Source organism: Heterocephalus glaber, unplaced genomic scaffold (genome assembly GCF_053883595.1).
Source record: "Heterocephalus glaber isolate CG9 unplaced genomic scaffold, H.glaber_assembly_v1.0 deba00001504, whole genome shotgun sequence".
NCBI classification, from domain to species: domain Eukaryota; kingdom Metazoa; phylum Chordata; class Mammalia; order Rodentia; family Bathyergidae; genus Heterocephalus; species Heterocephalus glaber.
In genome coordinates, this window is record NW_028258324.1 from 12971420 (window position 1) to 12995200 (window position 23781).

At 40.6% G+C, this 23781-nt stretch overlaps 2 protein-coding genes and 1 pseudogene across 4 annotated transcripts in view; 2 read left to right on the top strand and 1 right to left on the bottom strand.

Annotated features, from left to right (window-relative positions):
• Stag1 (STAG1 cohesin complex component) overlaps positions 1 to 5406 on the bottom strand; it is a 377958-nt gene extending 372552 nt beyond the window's left edge. The window contains exon 1 of one of the 2 annotated variants that reach the window (XM_021246771.2): positions 5234 to 5406. The gene's annotated coding sequence lies outside the window, so the exon portion shown is untranslated. The remainder of the gene's footprint in view (positions 1 to 5233) is intronic. The other variant, XM_087186950.1, reaches the window with a different exon arrangement.
• On the top strand, positions 4405 to 20872 carry LOC147825248 (uncharacterized). Its single transcript, XM_087185974.1, has 3 exons — positions 4405 to 4819; positions 4919 to 5712; positions 20572 to 20872. The coding sequence occupies exons 1-3, from the start codon at positions 4405 to 4407 to the stop codon at positions 20605 to 20607; spliced, it is 1245 nt and encodes a 414-aa protein (XP_087042100.1). The 3' UTR covers positions 20608 to 20872.
• On the top strand, positions 9134 to 12902 carry LOC101700937 (protein ZAR1-like pseudogene; annotated as a pseudogene). Its single transcript, XR_015440759.1, has 2 exons — positions 9134 to 10535; positions 11373 to 12902. The product of XR_015440759.1 is annotated as a protein ZAR1-like pseudogene (transcript).
• Positions 20873 to 23781: the final 2909 nt, after the last annotated feature.

Genomic DNA, 23781 nt, shown 5'->3' on the forward strand with positions numbered 1-23781 from the left:
CATCACTGAAGGATACTTTATTTCTAAACTTTGGCTATGCAAATGAGACTGTCGTGAACATTTTGTTTGCATATCCTGGTATACAAAACAAGAGCTTCCTTCATCAGGAATATAAAGAACCAGGGCTGGGGATTTAGCTCAGTGGTTCCTCCGCCTGGCCTGCATCACAAGCACAAGGACTCAAGTTCAATCCCGGGTACCAAAAAAAACAAGGAATATAAAGACCAAGAATAACTGATAGATTTAAAGTACATGTATCTTCAACTGTACTAAATAAGAAAAAACTTTCACAAAATGATTTATCAATTTACACTCCTACCACATTCTTGGCAATATGTGGTATTAACTGACTTTTTTTTTTTGTACCAGGGATCAAACTCAGGACCTTGTGCTTGCAAGGCAGGCAGCGGAACCACTAAGCTAAATCCCTGGCATTAACTGACTTTTTAATGCCTATCTGTTGGAAGTGAAATGCTTACTTCTATGGTTCTATTTTGCACTTTTCCTAACTGTAAGTAAACAGTTTTTCAAATAAGTTGTTAGGAATCATGATATAGATAAGAAAATTATCAAAGTACCCTGCATAAATGTTAAAGATTATTCCATAAAATTTTTATTCTCATTTATATGTGTTTGCACTGGGTCACCATGCAAAATTTTTGTAACTGTTAGCTTCTAACAAGTCAAAAGATCTCGCTTGGATGTGTAGTCATAGTAAAACTCCACAGGAACATTTGGGTAACTCTTTGGTACATCACTCAAGGCTACATCACAAAAAAAAAAAAAAACCTATTTTATAAAAAGGCCAGAACCTGAGAGGTCCTTCATATATTGACTGGCAAGAACAGATTAACAAAAGGAGAAAACCCTGAGGGAAGCAATAAGGGGTGTTATATGGAGATAGGATTCTATAAAACCAATTGATCTATGACATATTTAAGCTCATTTTAAAAGAATCATATATTTCTCAATGAAGGTTTTCCTCAGCACTAAAAGAGGAAGCTAGGATCCTGTCCTCCGAACTACCAAAATGATAGAAAACCGACGCTCCCTTCTCTACAGACACAACCCTAATTCCTACCTCAAGAATCATCTCAACCTGTGCATTATGTGAGACCATCTTTTTTTTTCTTTCTTTTTTTGGTACTGGTGATCGAACTCAGGTCCTTGCGCTTTCAAGGCAGGCAGCAGAACCACTGAGCTAAATTCCTGGCCCCGAGACCATCTTTTTAAGGTCTCTGCTACCTACTTCTTTTCCCTAAAGTACCACAGAAGAATCATCTGAATTCTAAACAGTTCTATTTCATTCAGTCAACAAAAAGATTTACCAAGCCCCTAATATGTCATCTCTATATTAAAAATCAAGCAGGGCCAGGGATTTAGCTCAGTGGTTTCGCCACCTACTGCGCAAGCACAAGGACCCAAGTTCGATCCCCGGTACCAAAAAATAAAATAAAATAAATCAAGCAATTATCTAACCACACACACACACACACACTTTTTGGTGGTAGTGCTATGGAATCCAGGTCTCTGGAGTACACAACTCATCTCCCTAAAACTTTTACTCCTGCACGTATTCTTTAAAGTTTGATATTCTTATTTAATATCAATCTATTCCAATTGTTTCTTCTGGAAAATATTTTGCTTCCTGGAATGTTAAACCACATAACATGACCAAACTTCTGCTACTTCCTTTGTTCCACCAAAAATATTACCACTCTGATACTATCAAATAACCAACCATCCATAAGAACTCTTTCCTCACAAGGTGCTGGATCAATCAATCACACCACAGCAACTGCCATTTACTGATGCAATAAATGATTCTATGAACATACTTGTCCCTTTTTTTTTTTTTTTTTTCTGTACCAGGGATCAAACTCTGGTCCTTGCCCTTGCCTACCTGTCTCTTAATAGGAGTGTAACCAAAGGCATTTAAATTCCATACCTTCCTGGGGATTTAGCTCAGTGGTTCCGCCGCCTGCCTCGAAAGTGCAAGGTCCCAAGTTCGATCCCCGGTACCAAAAAAATAAATAATAAATTCCATAACTTTTCTGATTCAATTTCAATAATAAAATGGATAAAACAATAGGAATCAACAAACAGCAAGAATTACATAATCTTTCTCCCACTGTCTTCCTTCTTAGTTTTTTCTTTGTACTTTCCTCTCAATGTAATAAAATCCTTTCACAGACAGAAGTATTTAAACTGAGGTACCAGGAAATACAAGGATAAAGTGAAGAAAAGACAAAAATAAGTATGAATAAAGAAATTAAACAAGATCAAGTGGAGCTATAGCTGTCTCCACTCTTTTGCATGACCAGATTCTAAAGAAGCAAATGTGAATATAAATCTTTCCCCACAGCAGGCAAAATTCTTAAGTCCCTCTATGACCCACACACTTGTATAACCTCCTTTCTGTCAGTGTAGGGAAGATCTATACATATAATGAAATAACTTTTCTGTGATCAGGTTAAACAGCAGAAATTTTTGCATATATAATTAAGATCCCTAATCAGTTGCATTTGCCAAAGATTATCTGGGCCTGATCTAATCAGGTTACCTATTTAAAAGTGGGTCATATGGGCCTGGGATTTAGCTCAGTGGTTTGGCTGCCTACCTCAAAAGTGCAAGGTCCCAAGTTCGATCCCCCGTACCAAAAAAATAAAATAAAATAATAAATAAACAAAAAGTGCATCATACTGAAGCATCTAGAGGTCACAGAAGTCAGAGATTTGTTTCTGTTTGCCTGGACAATACCAAACTGCTGTGTTCTGAACTGCTGCCTAATGGACTATACTGTACTAGGGCAAGGAACAGAGAACAGACTGTGGTCAACAGCTCCAAGAAGTTGGGAACTTCCATCATAACACCATTAGAATATGAATTCTGCCAATAAGCAGTGATCTAGCTAAAGGAACCTGTGCCTCAAATAAGGACAGCCATGCTGTATGTGGTAGTGCAGGCCTGTAATCCCAGCACTCAGGAGGCTGAAGCAGGAGGATCACAGAGAGTTCGAGGCCAGCATGGGCTACATAGTGAGTTTGGGGCCAGCCTGAACTACATAGCGACACTCTGTTTCAAAAACATAAAAAAAAGAAGTGCAGCCACATCTCATACCCTGATTTCAGCCTGTGAGACGCTGATACCATAACCAAACTTCTGACTTTCACAACTTGAAATAAATAACAAAGAAAAGGGGAAAAGCATGTATCTTTCCCCAGATTACATTTAGCATTGATTATGAAGACAGACAAGAAAAATGATTCCAACTGTACAAGTTTGTGTATGTCTTAAGTTCTAACAGTTAAAAAGGGCTTTTTCAGGGCCGGGGATTTAGCTCAGTGGTTCTGCCACCTGCCTCGTAAGCACAAGGACCCGAGTTCGAGCCCCAGTACCAAATAAAAGAAAAAAAGGCTTTTTCACACATACCATGTCAAACCACATTACCCCATTTACAGATGAGGTCAGTAAGATTCTAGAGAGTAAAATCCCATACCAAAGACAACAAACCTATGGGGTCTTCCAAGCAACTTCAGTTCAACAGTCCCCCTTCCCCTACACCACAGGTCCCCTAAGTCTTTGAACAGGGCCTTTCAAATCAATAACGGTATTACTTTCTTCAAAGGAGAAAATCCTAGTAACAATTTTCCATATTTTGCCTCTATTTAAATATCCTTTAGCTTTATCAGAATATCAAAATTAATAGACACATAAAATTTTCTAGTCAAAAGTTATTTGTAAAAATTATCACTGGTAGACTTGTCTAAATAAATTTAGTTTACTGAAAGTACATTTTTTTGCGTGGAAAAATAATTTAGAAAAACACCTGTAGGTTTTCTAAAACTTTATTTAGGTAACAATTTGTGTCACAGCCTCAAAACTTAAAACCAAAGAAATAACATTACCGGTTCTTTCAGTATTTCCTTTCTCAGACAAATTTTTTAAGTCTGAATTCATACATTATAAATATGAGAACATGGTACAATATATAATAAATGAGTCGTCAGCTTGCAATTCTCTTAAAATACACGAAAAATTTAGAGATTCACATTCAAATTCCACATAAGTTACAAATCACACAACTTTATGCCAATTTAGACTTTCCCAAACTGTTTTGTGCGAAGATGTAAAAAATAGTCATTTCTAGTCACAAGAAAGAACTATATCTTCTTAACAGCAACTTTAACAGCAGACAATTTGCTATCACAAACAGCACTGTTTTGATTTTATAAGCTTCCAAAACCATCCCACGACTTAAACGCCTGGGGCACGACTGCCTGATATGTGAAGAGAATCGATAACATTTCAAATGTAGGCAGAAGGGGTGACGTGACAATCTTAAAACCTGAAAATTTCTTAGTCCCTACAGCACACAAGCAGCACTCACTTCGGGTTCTCTAAATGGGGCACAGGTCCAACTCCAGGCACTCCCCTTTTCACAGTTCTTCACCCTGCCCCCACCCCGAGAAAGGAGGGAAAACAACTTTTATTGGCCTCATCTCCCCGGGGATTGGCAAACTAGCGGGGCAGTGCTCCGGCCTATACCTGTTTCCCAAGGAGGGCCCCGTTGGGGAGGGGAAGGCAGACAGCAGGAAAGCCTGGACTCAATGCCCCACTCTCCAGCCCCCTGCCCCACCCCAGGAGCAAGAGGCCTCGGCCGGCCGCCACGCCGAGCTACCCCCAGGCCCCTCCGCTGAAGCGAGCTCGTTGTCATGTGACGACGACGCCGCTAAAACACCGCAGAAACGCAGGTCGGCGGGCGGACAGTGGAAGGCATTCGCGCCAGCCCGCCTCGGCCCAACCCTGCCGGGCGCGGGCGAGTCCCGAGAGCACAGGCGGGGGGGCGGGGGGCGGGCTTGGCGGCGGGCCCGAGCGCGCCACAAAGGCTTCCGCGCCTGTCGCCGTAGAGCCTGAGCGGGCGGGGGCACAATTTTCGGGGCCCGCGGGAGAGGTGGGAGAGACGAAGGCGCTGGGGTGCCCGCCGCGCCCACGGCCGGCTCCCCGGGAGCTCGGAAAGCCCGTGACCGCCGCGCACCTCACAGGCCGGGCAGCCTCCCTCCCCCGCGCGAGGTCCGCGCCCGGCCCGCCCGCTCCCCGCTCCCCGCTCCCCGCTCGCGCTCTCCAGTCTCGCCCGGCCTCCATCTTGGATCGCCGCTTCCAGCCCCCGCGCCGCTGCCGCCGCATTCCCCCTTTCCCGCCCCCCGCCGCCGTCGCCGCCGCCCGCACTCACCTCAGCTGCCCATCCGGGCGCTGCCGGCCGTCGACCTAGTTTCCCCCCAAAAGTCTCCGGTGTGTTATTCCCGATGTGGGGGGGGTTTACGAGGTGGTCGCCGGGGGTTCGGGAGCGGGGGCCGCGCCTTCAACGGAGCTGCAATCCTAACCCGCCATCTGGTGGCATTTTCCACACGCCAATGGCGCCGCTGCAGACTTGGGTCCGGACCGCCCTCTGCTGGCCGCGGTGCTCACTGCCTCGCTGACGGGACAGGCCTACCAGGAAAAGGGAGGGAGCTGAGGCGCGAGCTGAGGCGCGAGCTGGGGGCCGTGGCGGGGGCGCGCGCGAACGCTTTCTTGAGGGGATTGTGCGCGTGCGCACCAGCGGGGCGGGAAACGTGGCTGCTGCGTGGCGGCTCCGCCTCCGCACGGAGAACCAACCCAGCTCAGCCAATCGCGAGCGGCAGATGCCTCTGGATGAGGGCGCTATGGAAGAAGGTTCGTGGGCCGCCCGAGGCGGACGGAAGTACGGCCACAGTGGCGCCTGCGCGTCTGGGGTGCTGAGTTGCTGCCCGCCATTTTTAGAGCTGCTTGGGGAGCTGGGAAGGGAACAGCCCCCCAGTTCCTCCGCCGAGGCCCCTCCCCAGGTCTGGGGTTCTCGTTTCCCCTCCATCCTATTGCAGCCGTGGCCCCCCACCGAGAGGCTCGCCGAGGAAACGGGAGGGAGGGAGCAGCTGCTTATAGCCCTGCTCCCACTAGGTTTAATGAGGCCTCCGAGTTTAGCGTTGTATTCGCGATTTAGTGTTGAGGTGCTTTCCCCAAGCCACGGTGAAAAGGTTTCGAGACTGGGACTTCCCGCGCCGCAGATCTAGACGGAACACTGCCCGCTGCAGGCCGATTGGCATCGTCCTGCCTCTGTAAAGCAAATCCTCTCCGTGGTTCCGGGTTTGCATAAGGCGGCAGCATTGGCTAGTTAGTGAGAAAGGAGTGTAGCTAGATGGAATTACGGGCTCAACTTTGCAGTTAGATTTCTCCCACAGCCTAAGATTACGCTCAATGGTTATGAAATGGATTTAAGAATAGTAACCTAGCTGCTGAAAAGGAAATAACTAACAGATCTTGCACGAGCTGTTCAACCTCTCCCTTTCTCTGCTTCTCCATCTGCCTCTCCTTGACCACGGCTTCTACCTTTCACGTGTTTGCAACTTTTTGCTCTAAAAGTGAATCCTTACTCTCCCAAGTCATCATCTCCATGTATGACTCAATTCTCTATCTCTATAGCCGCCCCCTTTTTTTTTAGTATTACCTTACAATCGCTGAACTCCTGTATAACCTTGAGCGCTGGTCTCCAGCAGGTTGCCCTTGTTTCTGATTTCCGTCCTAAAGGTTGCAAGGTGTGTGGCTTTTAACTGCAGAATGGTATTAATTCATGACTGGACTCTTAATACATACAGAGATTTGTAGATAAATTCCTTTTTTTTTTTTACTAGTCTCTGATGACTTCCGATGTTACTCTGCAAAGCCTATTTTCAGCTTTTTGTGTTACTGAAAGTGCCACCCCAAGCCATATTAATAGATAATCTTTACCTAGTTTCCTGGGCTTAAAGCTATGAGACTCCAAAAATGGTCGACAGTTTCTCTATCTTAAAATATCCACAGCCACCTCCTGACCATGATCTCAAAAATTTTTACCGAATTAACCTGTCTCCCCTTCTCACCAAAGCCAGTCTTGCTTGAATTGCACATTATGTCTTCCCAGTTCCTCCTCCTGCCACTATTTCCTAGGATCTTTCATCTTCAGTATCTTCTTAACCACTGCCTTTTTCCTGTTTGCATTGTCTTAAAAGTTTCATTGTCTTAAATTTTTTTTTTTCAGTTGCTGTGCTACCAGCCTTTCTTTCTCAAAAGAAGGAGGCACAAATTTCACCAAACCCCACCCCGTTCTCGAAACCCTTTTTCCTTTTAAGTCTCCTAGATCTACATCTACCTAGTTCACTGGTCTTCTGATAGCTCTGCCTCTTCCTTCCATCTCCTAGTTAAACTGGTAGCTCTGTTTTTCTCTACTACAACTTTCACCTAGAAAGTTTACCTGAATTACTGCCTGATCCTGATTTTTTTTCTTAACTAAGGTTCCTTGTGTTCAGCTAATTTCTAAGAAACTCCAGCTCAAAATTCAATATTTAAAGTAATTTATTTCCCATCTTTGAGTCTCCTAATTTCTTAGTATTTTACTTTCAGCATAGTAAGACTGGTCTATAGAATCTGACTGCTCTAGAAAACCGTATGACCTTGGGCAAATCTTCCTTGTGTCTCAGTTTTCTTAACTGTAAGATGGAAATAGCAGTAGTATCTATCCCATAGATCTGTTTAACACTTACTATAGAAGTGCTATGTGCTGTATTATCATGTTGTTCTTGCTAAGAATCATTTAGCTCCAGCTTCCTGCCCCCAGTGCTGGGGACTGACCCCAAGTCCTCAAGTGGCATGCACTCAACACTGAGCTACACCCGCAGCCCGTCTATTTTTTATTTACTATCCAAGGACATAGGTATTTAACTTTCTGAATGTATAGAAATCTAAAAATTTCTTTATTTTTTACTCACACTTAATAATGGAATCGGTGTTTATAAATAATTTCATAGTCCCCAGGCTTTAAATTGTAGGACCAGACTTGACACTTCTTTGAAAAAAACTTGAGCCTAGCCATATCCACATTCATGTCCCTTGTTGCTTTTTTTTGTTGTGACTATCTTCAGTTAAGTCCTTCCCTCCCTATCTCCTCCCACTGTCTTACACCAAAACAATTTTAATAGCTTTCTGAAAAGTCCTGATTCTTCGCACGCCTCCCTTTTATCAAAAATGCAGCATTGAGCTGGGGATTTAGCTCAGTGGTTTCACCGCCTGCTGCCCAAGCGCAAGGACCTGAGTTGGATCCCTGGTACCAAAAAAAAAAGCAGCATTGTGTACCTACAAAAAGCCCTTTGTGGTTCCTATGGCTTACAAAATATTATATAAAGTACTTAAGGACATCCATAGTGTGCCTTGATCTTTTTCTTGCTTTTGTCAGAACTTCTTCCCGTTAGCTGGTCTGGTCTAATCATAAATGTAACCAAAGGGCAGATTCATTCATCTTTTAACCATTTAGTAAAGTAAAAGAGGTCCCATAGCATGTTGACTTTGTTGCAGAATTATACATTTCCCAGAGCTTTCTGCTTTTGTGAAATTCTTTTTTTATTTTTATTTATTTATTTTTGGTATGGGGGATTAAACTCAGGACCTTGCACTTGTGAGGCAGGCGTGGAGCCACTGAGCTAAATTCCTGCCCCTTTTGAGAAATTCTTAATCAAGATTCCAAATCTCTTTGCAAAAATTTTCAAGCACATTTTTTAACAGCTTCAAGTCATGGATATGATTTAAATAGCAAAAGGAATATACCTTTTCAGACACATGCTATTAGAACTTTCTTTCACTCTCTTAGCCAACCTAGCCCAAAATTAGATATTTAATATTATAAATAGAAAAAATACATTCTATAGTATTTGAAATAGATCGACATTAAATGGGGGTTCCTATCATTTATTTTTAAAAGACTTTATATAGTGTTGTTTTATCTGGAGTTTTTAATTGCCTGCCATGTTTTCCTTCCATAAATACCAAGTCATGATACATCTGACAATGTATTAGCTATAACTCTTTCTCCCAGTGCTAAGTATTGAACTAGAGCCTTAGAAAGGCTAGGCAAGTGCTGTACCAGTGAGCTACATCCCTAGCTCCTAATTAAAATTTATTGACCAATAATGTGGAAAAAAATTTGTTTTATAATGAACTCGTTGTGACCATATATATCACATAATTTCTTTAAAATTTTGGCTGAACTTATATCTTTTTCCTCTCTAGATAATTTTAGCTTGCAGAACAGTTCAGTTATTGCATTGACCTTACAGTTCTGCTTAAAGATGTTCAATCAACTTTTGTTTTAATGATGATCATGGTGATATTCCCTCCACAGAAAGGCATTTAAAGCAACATTTAATTAATTATTCTTCCCTTCCACTCCCCTTTTACTGGTCCAGTTGGCTATTTAGACCAAAGAGGTCTCCTGTCTTCTGATCATGCTTCCTCACTCTTTCTCTTTTCCACTTCCACAAACACTGTGTTCTGGGGATCATGACACTGCCTCACTTTTCTCCCCCCAAAAATATTCTTTCTTTGTGTTTTTTCACATGGCTATAGGATGTTTGCTCTTGCTTATATGGCAAATACCAGAAATGGTTTCTCTTTTTTCTGCTATTGCAATTAAGATGTGCTGCCAATTGGTGGCAGTAATATGCCCTAATGTTTCACCTACCAAGCCATGATTGTATTAAGTCATGATTTTTTTTAACACTAGAAACAATTCCTTTAAAAAAAAAAAAAAAAGAACAATCAATTCTGCCTCAACATTGACAATAAAGGAATCCAAAATACTTTCCATTTTAAAATTAGTAACTCCCTTACAGGCAAAATTCTATTCACCACCCACCCCCCAAAAAAACAACAACAACTACGTGACCAGAACTACTCAGATATCTTTAGAAAGAGACAGAGACAGAGAGAGATTTTCAGAGAAAGAAGAAATTAAGTTTCACGGGTATAGTATAGGGATAGAACTAGAATGAGTAGGAGCTAACAGTTCTTACATATTACTTACAATACAGAGTAAAGTAGCAGTAGAACATTTGCTTACTCCAAGTTTCTTAGTGTCCATGAAATTTCCACCTTACTACTCATTTCAAAAGGTCTGGCCCATTTTGGGGATATCCTTAATGACATAGATGTCTTTTTTTAAAGGAAATATTAAATTGTAACAAAGCAGACAACCAAAAGAACTTACAATGGAAAGCAACGAACTGCCATCCTAACTCTTTCCACCCCAGGACCACTCCCTATGACACCCTCTTCTACACATTTTTCTTTGAGATTATTTCAATATTTCTAAATATGCTCATACCAACTTTAAATGATATGTAATGACTCCCTGCTATAAAAGATAAGGACAATGCTAATACCACTGGTTCAATATTTAACAGTTACATTAATTTTTGCTCTCTTTTTTTGTAATTTTAATATAATGTAGTACTCTAGATAAAATTTCAGCTTTACATATAGTATTATAACTCTCCTCTACTGACATCATCTTTCTTCATACATCCTATTCAGCTCCCTTAAACACAGTCAAGAAGCTTTCTACAGGTTGACTCACATTTAACAACGAACTTCCAGGTCAAGGAATATGCTGGGATTATAGTTTCTTCTCTACAGGACCACAGGCAAAACCACTGGTAAGCCACTTAAAGGAAAATGTCTAGGGCGTCAGGATCAAGTTGATTATCTTCTCTTATTACCAATTGCCCAAATACTTGTGCTTCATATTTAGGTCACAAACTTTTATGGCTCTTTTTTTTCCTGGAATTTCAAATGCCTTTTTTCCCCCGTACATATTTTCCTTAATTTATCATATCACATTTTTCCATTTTCTCTATCCTTTTACAAAGATATTTTCCTTTTTGCCCCCTTGTACCTTTCCTTAATGGACTCCTGGCCTTCTGCCTCCATTTAATCTAATTGCTCTTTAGCTCTGCTGTTCCACTGAGGACTTCCCTTTACTCTGCTTTAAGGTTAAAGCTACTCTTTTCTAGAATTCATGTTTTCTTTCTTGGTTATCTTCTCGTTTTGTTGAAGAATGTTGTCAATAGCTACTTAGAAAAGAACAAGAGGTAAATTTCAGGTTTTTTATGTTGAAAAATATCTTCATTCTACTGGGTCAGTATAACAGTTTGAATTTTGCTTTCTCTCAAAATTCTAGAGGCAGTGTCTCATGTATACTAGTACTCAGCAATACTGATAAATTGGATGGGAGCATAGATTTATTAACAATTACTAGTTTCTTGATCTCCCTCATCACCACCAGATGTTTACTCTTAATACCCATGTTTAATTTATTAGCTGTGAATCATCTCTACATTAAAATGTTTTATGGAAACATTAAGATTATTTCCTATGACCTTTTTTGAATGTATTCTATAATCAATTTATTTTTAAAAGAACTTTTTAATAGGATAGTAAATACATAGGACAAATTAAAATGGTAAACTTACTTGCCTCTCTTTTCCCTCTAGCATCTTAGATCTCTCCCCAAGGCAGCACGATTATCCATTTCCAGGAACTTTTAGGCTTTACTCTTGAATCGGTGTTGTAACATTCCTTGGAATAAAAACATAATAACAAGTTGTCAGGATCAGAATCTCAGGACTTCCTGGAAGATGGCAGAAGGGTGAACAACAGGATCAGAATATCAGATTTTTCCTTCTAAATCAATGAATTAATATTCAATATAAATACCTTGTCAGGCAGGCTGGTGGTATTTACCTGTAATCCCAGCTATGTGAGAGGCTGAAGCAGAAGGATTGCAAGTTTGAGGCCAGCCTGGGCAACTTAGCCCTTGTCTCAAAATAATTTTTTTTAGACCAGGAAAGAGAAGGGGCTAATGATAGTGGAACGCAAAACAAGAGCACAAACTGCATGAGGATTTTGCACCTGCGCACCTGATAAGCAAATGGAATGCTTTGTCCATGTTCCTTATGTCTGGTACCAAGGCTATGGAAACACACTGCCCTTGGGCCAGCCTGGATTCTCAAGGCACAATCAAGCCAATTGGAGGCAAAATATGGGTCCCCCACTTTCCTGGCCAGGCCAGGGCTGCTGGTGCCAGCAAATGCCTCTGAATACTGCATGGACCCTTACAGGAGGGCACACCTTAAAGACATTCTCACCCAGATGAACCCCAAACTGAGCCTACAGCTGTGCAAGGTCAACACCGAGGAGGTGGGTGTACAGGTGAGCCTGCAGGTGGACAGGTCTGTGCAGTGCTCGCTGGGTCCTCAAACTGCACAGCTGCTGCCCATGGGACAACACTGGCCACAGGGAACCCATGACAGCCTGGGGAGTCAGTCTGCCAGTGATTGGCCATAGGAGCCTGATCCAGTTAAGGAAGGATGGAGAAGGTGGTTTTAGGCCCTGGGGAGGCCAGCCAGCAGCCACCACCAATGCCAAGGTCAGAAGATGAAAGGCAAGAGGAACTGCCTCAGTCTAAGGAGTTGGTAGGGGAAGATGTCAGGTGTCTTAGTGAAAGGAAGAGCAACCAGGTACAAGGAGATGCAGCTGGCTGTCCAAAAGCCCAACTTCCAGTTTTTGGAACCAAAATATGGCTATTTTCACTGTAAAGATCGTAAGACCAGATGGGAAAGTGGATATGTGTGGTGCATTTCCGGAACTAATTAAGTTTATTTCAAACAACTCTGTTGCAAATGCCAAAAGAGTTTTAACCCTTATCAAGTAGAACCAATCCAATGTCAGACCTGTTCAAAGTCTCAATGTTCTTGTCCTCAAAAGAAAAGACACATACTGATCTAAGGAGACCGCATCAACAAGAACTGTGTGGTCACTGCAAAAACAAGAAATTCTCCTGTGGCAATATTTCCAATTTTAAGTACATCATGTGAAAGCCAATATGGCTTGTGAACTGTCTTTTTGGCAACTTAGCTCTGACTTGGCATTGAATAATGGACTAGGCTTTTGTACTGTTTGTAGGTTGTGTAACATTTGTATAATATGAATAGAATGAAATAAATTTTTTAAAAAAAAAATTTTTAAGAGCTAGGATGTAGCTCCATGGTACACCATTTGCCTTTCATGTGCCAGATTCTGAGTTCAATCCACAATACGGCAATAAAGAAGAAAAAAAACACATCTGTCAGTGTCACTTAGGTAGAAATGCATTGAATAATTATTACTATATATGGCACACCTAGACACTGTGATTATGTAGTGCTGGATTTGGTCTTAAGATAACCAAAAAGGCTGTCTGTAGAGCAAGGGCCACAAGCTCAACTCCCTAAAGGATTCAGAGAGATAACATGCAAAAGTGGAAGGGGGACTGGACATAATAAAAGCAGCAATTTAGCTTTAATGATGAATGGCAATCTGACACTTGGCATCTGTCCTGGGAGGGATGGAGATAATTACAAAGAGCTCCTAGCCAGTCTAAATCAGGTAGCTGCTGCTCAGAGCCAGCTGAGCGTTGCCAGATTCTTTTTTTCTTTTTTTTCCCCTGCTTAGAAGTTCTAACAAATCCTGATTTTTATTGAAGTTTCTCAGTTTTTTGTTTTGTTTTTTTGGTACTGGGGATAGAACTCAGGACCTTATGCTTTCAAGGTAGGCACAATGCCACTGCTCCAAATCCCCGGCCCTCAGTTGTTTTTGTTTTGCTTTGGTTTTGGTACTGGGGATTGAACTGAGGACCTTGTGCTTGCAAGGCAGACACAGGCCACTGAGCTAAATCCCTGGCCCTTTGTTTTGCTTTCAGTCTTTAAAATGATACCATTTTCTTCTGTTCCCAATTATGGAAACAAATGAAAAATAAGATTTAGAAATTAGGACAAAATAAAAATACTGGTTAGAATAGAAATTTGTATATTTATTGTATTATTCTTAGTTGTATATTGGATATATGTGCATTCATTTATTCTGTCCTTTTGGTCATGTTTGAAATTTTCATAATAAATAGCATTTATAAAAATTACATTAGAAAAAGTTAGAGAAAGAGGTTTGATTTGGCAAATGAGCTTGCTACCCACAACTGCTTGTATCACCCAGTCAAGGACTGGACAACCTAAGGCAGTGATAGCGAACCTTTTACAGACTGAGGGTCAGACTGCCACCCAAAACCCACTTATGTATCACACAATGCCAACATTGCAATTAAACCTGAATACTGAAGTTTTAGTTTAGAAAAAAACAACTCTACATTAGCATCTTTTGTTTTAAAACACAATAACATGTGTGTCATAGGTTCGCCACCATTGACCTAAGGGCTTCCCATAGGTTTTGGGCCTGTCCCATAAACTTATGATATGGAGGATTAGAGAATTCATTAAATTCTTCAGGCAAGAGAAAAAGACAGAAAAAAGTAAGCCAGAAACAGAAAAGGCCCAGAAAGGACTTAGCCTTTCAAATTTGATTCCTTATTCTAATCTCATCTGTCAGAGACATTATTCCTACTTCTCTGGGAAGAGAGACTGAGGAGTTCTCACAGAAGGGGAAATTTTCTTTCCTCTGTGAAAACAAAAGCAGCAAGAGATTTAAATACTTTATGGTGGAAAAGTGAGGTGTTGTCCCAGCTGATGGGCCTGTTGTTGACTTGAGTCTTCAGTATTTCAGGATTGCTACTTCTGCAGATAATCTTCTTGCCTAAGGTTAGGTAGGACCTGACCCAGATGGCCCACTTAACAATTGCTGGTCAAAGTGAGGTATAAGAGCCTGAATATCTTAATGCAACTTGAGACAACACTGGTGGTCAATTCTAATCTCCAGAACTCCCTATGGGACCTGCGCTATACTCTACCAACACTCTCTGCCTAATCCTGTTTCCTTCTCCTCTCTTCCTTCTCTTAATAAATGTCCTACCTGTTCATATCTTGTAGCCTTCCAGGAATCCAATCTATGACTGTTGGTACAGGAGTAAATTCTGAAAAAGCAAGCACAGGGCTTGAGGACATGGCTTTTAGCTGTCTGTGTAACTATGAAGACACCTATCACAAGATTATACTCCAGTTGTTAAACTTTCGTGTGTAGTGAATGGGCTTGTTATACTGGTAGAAGGATATATTCACTAGTACTATGCATCAAACATTTGACAAATAGAGGAAAAATACCAGCTATGAAGACAATGGAATTGGTTCGTTCTATGGACTAAAATGTGATTATATTTAGACATAGGGATTTTAAGAGAAATTAGGTCATAAGGTTAATTTGATAGGATCAATGGCCTTAGAAGCCTTATAGGAAGAGGAAGAGAGATCTCTGACTGTGTGTACACACTGTCTATTGCCATACCATCCTGAACAAGCCCTATCTTGTCTCAAATGTGTGGACAAAGCAAAAAGAGAATCATCTGTAAGACAGGAAAAGAACCTTCACCAGAAACCAAAACAGCTAGCACCCTGATCTTGGACTTTTCACCCTTCAAAACTGAGAAAAATAAATTTCTGTTGTTTTAGTGACTAGTCTATAACATTTTGTTATATTAGCCCATGGTGACTAAAACAAACTACAGCTTACCCAGACTGATGAACTGAAAAAAAGACAATGAAAACTGGGAGTGAGAGTGAGCCAACTGAAAGCTAAAACTGAGGATTTAGAGGATCTTCTTAGTACCTCACCAAAAAGTCTCCTGAAGTGGGAGTCCAAAAAGCTGAAGAATAAAGTCAAAGTAGGAAAACTCCAACTATACTAAACTTCTATTTAAGACAAGTACATTAGGCCAGTGGAGAAGTTGAGGTGGTCAGAGGCTTGTCAGGCTGCAGCATTTGGGGAAGGGCTTGAGTGTTGTTTTCCGGATCCTGGGGTCTAGAGGCGGTGAACCCTCAACAATAATTGGAAATGTTTTGAAGCAATTCCTGGTCAAAACATTCCTTATAGATGAAGACTGCTGCGGCCTGGCAAACTCATTAAACTATTTGTCCAAGGTCACAGACTAATTGCATAACCTTCAAAAGTTCAGTCTCCTCCCCACATGAAGAAACACTGGCACCTAAGACCAACAGGAATGCTAGAGCAAATTAAATGTGTTATCTACAAAAGTGGATAAATTTCCATGTTAAATGAAAATGGCCAATTCTTTAAGAGGAGAAGTATTGAACCTTTACAAAAATCTACTGTATCTTGGACAGGACTATCCAAAAGGAGCAGACTATTTTATTTTATTTTATTTTTTTTTATTTATTTATTTATTTATTTATTTTTAGTTCTTTTATTGGTACATTTTAGGTATACAATTCGTTTACATTTATCATTGGGTGTTTGTACCTGTACATGATGTATCTTGGTTCTTATCTTTTTCCCCATTACCTGTGAGCCCTTCACCCCCTCCACCCTTCCCTATTTACATAGATTTCATTTCCTTTTTTTTTCTCTTTTCTCATAGTTTTTCCTTTCCCTCTTTTCCTTTCCCCTTCCCTTCCCTCCACTCCTTCATCTTTGGACCTTTTTTCCTATTTCAAATTATCAATTATTCATTTTAATCATTTTAACCCTTGTTTACATTATCAGTTTCTCACACCAGAGAAACTATTCGGTATTTACACATGTGTGTCCTATTTATTTCACTTAAGAGTATGGCCTCGATATGCATCCATTTAGCTATAAATGACTCTAGTTTTTCGTTCTTTATGGCCAAGTAGTACTCCATTTTATAAAAAAACCACATTTTCTTTATCCAGTTTCCAGTTGATGGGCACGTGGGCTGCATCCAAGCTTTAGCTGTTACAAACTGTGCCGCTATAAATATGGGTGCACATATATCACTGTGGTATGATTCTTTTAATTCTTTTGGGAAGATACGCAGCAGGGGAATAGCTGGGTCAAATGGGACCCCTAGTCCTAGTTCTTTGAGATATCTCCATACTGACTTCCACAGTGGTTGCACCAGTCTACACTCCCACCAGCAGTGGAGCAGGGTTCCTCTTTCCCCACAGCCCCGCCAGCATTTCTTATTGGTTGATTTCTTGATAGCATCCATTCTTTCTGGGGTGAGGTAGAATCTCAGTGTTGTTTTCATCTACATCTCTTGAATGACCAGTGATGTTGATCATTTTTTCATATATTTGTTTGCTGCTTTTACTTCTTTGTCTGAGAAATGTCTGTTCATTTCAGATGCCCATTTTTGAATTGGGTCTTTGAATTTGGGGGGGGTCTGATTTTTTTTAGTTCTTTATATATTCTAGATAGTAGTCCTTTGTCTGAGGTACAGCTGCTAAAAATTTTTCCCATATTGTAGGTTGTCTGTTAGCTCTGTTGGTGGTTTCTTTTGCAGTGCAGAAGCTTTTTAATATGATGAGATCCCAGTTGTTGATTCTTTCTGCTAGTTCCTGTGCTGCTGAGGTTTTGTTCATGAAGTCTTTCCCTATGCCAATGTCTTCAAGAGTTCTACCTAAGTTATCTTCCAGCAAGTTTAGTGTTTCTGTCTTAATATTTAGATCTTTAATCCACTTTGATCTTAGTTTAGTGCATGGTGATAGGTATGGGTCTAGTTTTAATCTTTGGCAGGTTGAAATCCAGTTTTTCCAACACCATTTATTAAATAGGCTACTTTCCTCCAATGATGGTGGTTGGCTCCTTTGTCAAAGATGAGGTGGCTGAGCATGTCTGGAGTTGTTTCTGCATCTTCTAATCTGTTCCACTGATCCTCAGGTCTGTTCCTTTGCCAGTACCATGCTGATTTTATCACAGTAGCTTTGTAGTAGAGTTTCAAGTTGGGGATTGTGATACCCCCAGCCATGTCTTTGTTGCTTAGAATTGCTTTAGCTATTCTAGGTCTCTTCTGGTTCCAAATGAATTTTTGGATTGTTTTCTCTAGTTCTGTGAAGTATATTGTTGGAATTTCAATTGGCATTGCATTGAATCTATATAGCAGTTTTGGAAGTATGGCCATTTTCACTATATTGGTTCTTCCTACCCAGGAGCAAGGGATGTCTTTCCATTTTCTTGTATCCTCTTCTATCTCTTTTTTCAGAGTGCTGTAGTTTTCAGTGTAGAGGTCTTTTGCCTCCTTTGTTAGATTGATTCCTAGATATTTCATTTTTTTGGATGCTACTGTAAAAGGAATTGTTTCCCTAATTTCTCTCTCAGTGAGTCTGTTATTTGTGTAGAGCAGACCATTTTAAAAGGCATTTGAAGAATGTTTTCCTTAAAAACAAAGATGTGAGAAAAAAAAAGATGTGATGGACCCAGAGAAATTCAAAGAACTTATTCAATGAGGCGAATTTGTAATGAAAGAGCTAGAAGCCTTATACTTCCTTAGGAAATACAGAGCTATGAAACAATGCTATTATTCAGATATCAACAAAACTAACTGATCATTATTATTGTAGATTGGCTGAAAATCAGTGCCAGCTGTTTATATATATCAAATATTGTGAAATAAACCTAAAAATGGCAATACATATGTAAAAAAAAAAAAAGACAGGTACATTAAACCATGGTCAGAGCCCTCACTGGGAAAGAATGGGGATTCACACATCAGAGGAGAACATTCCCAGAACTGGTCCCCCACATTGCTCAGAGACGATACAGAGTTCCCTTTCTCTCGAAATAATGAATGTCTCTCCCTCTACCCTCAAGATTTATTTTCAGGTTCTCTCCTTTTCATAGGGCTTTAACAGGTATTAAGTTCCAATGTGCTAGATATGATAATGCAAGAATGGAACAACACCCCCAAAAGATGTTCAATACCTAGCCTATATGAACTGAGAGAATGTAGGATCAAATTTTGAGAGTGTTCAATGAAGATGAAGGGAAAATAAGAGTGGATAAGGGAGAAGTAGATTTGGGAACATTCTGCCAGTACTAAGGTTTTAAATCATAGTTAAGAACCCTTAAAGTGAATTTGTTACTAGAATGGTTTCTAGAAGCATGAGAAAATTGATACCCCATGTTAAGTGAAGTAAAAACGCCGTGATTGTCATGGAAGACAATGGAAGAATAAATTTAAAGGATCAGAAAATTGGTTATGATTTATTATGTAAAGATAGAAAACACACCAGAAGATTAATTTACATAAGGCCAGGAGGATACACCACATGTCAAGCCCTTTAGAAATGCACTGTTAGGCAGGGGATTTAGCTCAGTGGTTCCCCTGCCTGCCTTGCAGGCGCAAGGATCTGAGTTCAATCCCCAATACCAAAAAAAAAAAAAGAAAGAAAAGAAATGCACTGTTATAGAGGCACAAGTATCACTAAATTCAGTAGTAACCAAAGCTGATGGTAAAAGAGGCCATTAAATAAAAAGGTATACTGAGGAACAGGGATAATGACTTTAAAGTGATAAAAGCCAGGCTGTGGTTTTTGACTCTCAGAGGTTAGGTTGGACAATTATAAGTTCAGAGGAGCAGCAGAAAGTAACCCATAGAATAATGGATAATTAGTATAATATGGTGGCCCTAAGGAAAAAGTAGATGGATAGTTAATGAGGGTACTAAGTTTGAATCAAATGAATTCAAGGATGTGTGACCAGGAGATCAAAGCAGTTGCCTCAATTAAAATAATGATTCCTTGATGAGTTTCCAAACATGAATCTGTTTTTAGACCGAAAACCATTAATTCAAGTAGAGATCGGGTCTCCAAGAAAGAAAGGAAAAAAAAACTTGCAATACCACAATGCACATATATAGTATTGATTTCCCCAGTCCTTCCCCAAAGGTTGTTTTAGAACCTTTGGACAAAAAGCCATTTACTTAGATAACTGTGTATTAAACATTTCAAGAACTATTGGTCACAAAGTCTGAATTGACATTGAGAGACACCCAAGAAATCATCATGGCCTCTCTATTAGAGGAGGTGTATATGAGGAGCAGATAGTAAATGTCCTACATGAGATATTACAGGCTGAATGTTTGTATGTGCCCTCTCTCCCCTCCCCCACCAGTTTAAATTTTTAAACCTAATCCCCAGTGTGATAATATTAAGAGATGGGGCCTTCAGGAAGTAATTAGGTCATCAGGACAGAGCCCTCGTGAATAGAATAAGTAACTGCATAAAAGAAGCCTGAGGGAGCTGCCCTTACCTTCTCCACCATATAAGGACACAGGAAGAAGATGGTGTCTATAACAGGCCTTCACCAGACACCAAATGGGTGCCTTGATCTTGCACCTTGCAGCCTCCAGACTGTGAGAAATCACTGTTCATCATTCATAAGCCACCCATTAATGTGGTGTTTTGTTATAACAGGCCAAATGAACTAAGACACGAGGTTGAGGTCACAGTGGATCCACTGGTCTATATACCTACACGTTGAACATTCCCCCAGCCCCCAAATATATAATCAGAATGTGTATACTCTGTCATTTTTGGCACAAACCCTCATTGGATCCATGACCTATGAAGTAACACCTATCAAAATGTGGAAGGCCAACTGGAAGTCCTTGAAACTGACCCCTCCCTTAGCCAAGATAAAAATGAAAAACAGTACTGTTGGGGAAATGGTGTAAATTAGTGCCACTCTGCTATGATTTAAATGTGTCCCCCAAAAGTATGTGTTGGAAACTTAATCCCCAAAGTAACAGTATTGAGAGGTGGGACCTAAAGAGAGAAATGAGGCCATGATGGGCAAGTGAATGAATGAATGAATGCCATTATCACAGGTTTGAGATTGCTATTAAAGGAGTTTGGTCCCCTTCTACTCAGAAATAGTTCTCATTTACATGGAATGAATAATGGAATACATTTACTATTCTGACCTAGAATTATGTGTTTTGTCTTACAGGACTGGGGATTGAACCGAGGGACATTCTACCAATGAGCTACATCTCCAGCCCTTTTTATTTTTTTATTTTGAGACAGGGTCTAACTAAGTTGCCCAGGCTGGCTTCAAACTTGAAATCCTCTTGCCTCATCCTCTAAAGTACTAGGATTACAGGCATGGACCACCACATCCAGCCAGTTATGTTGATTCTTAGACATTATAACACACTTGTCAAGAACTATTAAAAGTCTGAGATTTTGTCTCATTTGCAAACTAACAAATTTTCCTACCATGCTCATGGGTGTTGGCAGAAGACATGAGACTCCTGGGTCAATCCAAAGAAGATGGAAGATGATTGGAACATCAGGGCACTATACTCATTAGTGAATTAATCCATTGATGAGGTCAGTAGCTGAATGCACTTTTAGGAGGTAGAGCTTGGTTGAAGGTGTATCACTGAGGGCATGACCTAGAAAAGTGTTGTAGTCAGGGTTTGCAAGGGGATAGATTTAATACAGGACACATAATTTATAGGATTATTTTATAATCACCCAAAAAGTCAAATGCTGAGGAGTGCAAGAGATTAGTCACACACTAGAGATCCAAAGAATCCAGCCAAGGGCTTTGATCCCACACCAACATCCCACACAAGTCCACCTGAAGCCCTAGAGTCCAAGGCAATGTCCTCCACGAGTCCAGCTAGTGGCCTCGAGCCCACAGCAATGTCTTTTGCTTGGCCATATTGAGGATCTGTACCTAGAGGACCCAAAAGCCAGTGGTGGGAGTCAGAAAACTTGAGCCAGTGGGGTGAAGGATTTGTGCCACCAGACTGAGGGATCTGCATTGGAGCTAGGAAGTGACACTCACGGTGAAGATCAGAGCTCCCCTGATGAGAACAGCAGCCATTTTCAGCAACAGCGAGTCCCCAAGCTCCTCTGATTACGAGAACAGCCAAGTTTGCATTAGGAAAACCAACCACAATAAGCTTCTAGAAAATCGGCGGCCCATGATCTTCCCCTCCAGTTCTGTTTTTATGCTATTGACAACAATCCTCAGGTGGATCTTCCACATCCAGACCACACTGATTCAGTTCAGCTGGGTGTTACAAGTTGACCATTAGTTAATCCACCACAGAAGGGTATGTATTTTTTCCCAGCCATTTGCTTCTCTCTGGGCTTCCTGGCTGCCATGAGGTAAGCAGCCTTCCTCCACTATGCCCTTGCACTATGTCGCCATGTTTTGGAGCCAACCAATCACCTACTAAACCCAGTGAAACTTTAATCTGCCAGTGTCTGGTATTTGTCACAGCAACAGGAAAGTGATGAACACAATTTGTATGAATCTTAAATTTGTATCAAGCAAGCACAACTATACACAGCTATGGTCATGAACAATGGCAGTGCAGCTCAGGAGTCAAGATCCCATCTCTAAAAGAACAGGAAAGTCTATATTTAAAGTTCACTTTTCTTCTTCTTCTTCTTCTTCTTCTTCTTCTTCTTCTTCTTCTTCTTCTTCTTCTTCTTCTTCTTCTTCTTTTGGTACTGGGGATCAAACTCAGGACCTTGCGCTTTCAAGGCAGGCAGTGGAACCACTGAACTAAATCCCTGGCAGGAAAGTTTATATTTAGACGAGAATAGGATAGATGGGCTCCTCTGCTTTGTCCCCTAACGGAAACTGCATAGATGAGAGAGTTGTAGTTGTGGACTTATTGTTGTGGAAACTCTACTGTAGTGTGGGGAATGACATGGCAAAGTCAGAAGGGTAAGAATACTCAGCTCAGAAGTAAATGGATGATTGCCTCCTGGTCCAGGCTTTCAGGATTATCAGAAAGGAGACAGCACTGACTGACTTGGTCTCTAGGCTGAACCAGATGCCAAAACCAACATGAAGTAAAAACAAGGAATATTTTGTCATAATTCTCGGCCAATACTATTTTTCTTCCCATCACTGTCTTTATATACTGTAATTATTGTATTACATTAAACTTTTGAGTATGTGCAATGAAAAAGTTACCAAATCAAGGTTTACACAATAAAAGTCAGAAACCAGAAAAAGATTCCATCCACATTTCTATAAGCAATTAATGATAGAAGCAGAAGGAAGACAGAGGGAACAGAATTTTTGCTATTACTGAACTGTTAACAGGCAACAGGAATAAATTGATGTGTGAAACACATGACCTGTCATCAGATAGAAGACATGGATATAATGGCCAACAGCCAACATAATCAGTGAAACAATTGTAAATTCAATTTTGCAATGTTACTTCATCCTAATACATGTTGACTTTTTAATCAAAATTTTTAGTTGTTCCCTTAAGAAATAAATTACCTATGACACTGCTCCTGAACTCCAAAAGTTGTTCTCAGTCAGAGATAAGAGTAGGCTAATTTGAGCCAGATGATTATACACCTTTTCCAGCAGCCAGGAGGACTCCTGTCCCTTTTCACTTACCAGTAAGAACAGGAGAAGAAAGGGGCTGGGCCAAATAGTGGCATTCCAGTCCAAACACCTTTGGAGGGAATGTGCATTATCTAGCCTGGTGTTTTTGCAATGTGGAATGTGGAATAATTTCAGGAGCACAAACACAAGCATGCATTTGCAATACTAATTATAGACAGAAAGCTGTTACAGTTGATACGTGCTAATTTCCTTTTTAACTAAGTTGACCTTCCTCTAAGTCAAGGGATATAGCTAGCTAGAATTTTAAAACCATTTTCTTTCCATTTTATTTACTTTCACAGTGACATTTTATTTATAGAAAAGATAGTGTCTCAGAAATTCTCTCTTGGAGAGCTAGTATTAACTGATGATTTGAAGTCAACCTCCTACCATACTCCCAACAGAGAAACTGATCACCTTAGCCTGTGTCTTGAACCTAACCCCATGGTAATGGGGGAGGGGGCTGTGATAATCAGTCCCATCTAGGAAGATCAACAAGAGGGTGAGAAAGAAGTCCCTGGGAGGAGAAGGAGGGAGGCTCTCTTAAAGAAGTTGAGGTATATTATGTAAATACCAACAAATGTCCTTTATATCCATTAGTAGTATATGGGGGATCAGAGGAAGTAAATTCCAAGGGATGGTCAGTTTCAGTAAGACATTTTATACTGCCTTACACTGGTGTGCTGGATCTGGCTCTCACCAGTTTATAAAAACTAACTGTGCACATCTTTCCCAACTCTGCATTCTATACTGTCAAACTGAAATCAGAATTATTATATCATGGATGAT

Bases quoted from the DNA above. Each gene is read 5' to 3' on its own strand.
- LOC147825248 (XM_087185974.1), top strand. From the start codon at position 4,405: ATGGGGCACAGGTCCAACTCCAGGCACTCCCCTTTTCACAGTTCTTCA. The intron at 4,820-4,918 runs GCGAGTCCCGAG...GTAGAGCCTGAG, and splicing joins CCCAACCCTGCCGGGCGCGG to CGGGCGGGGGCACAATTTTC. The intron at 5,713-20,571 runs GTTCGTGGGCCG...TTTGTCTTACAG, and splicing joins TGAGGGCGCTATGGAAGAAG to GACTGGGGATTGAACCGAGG.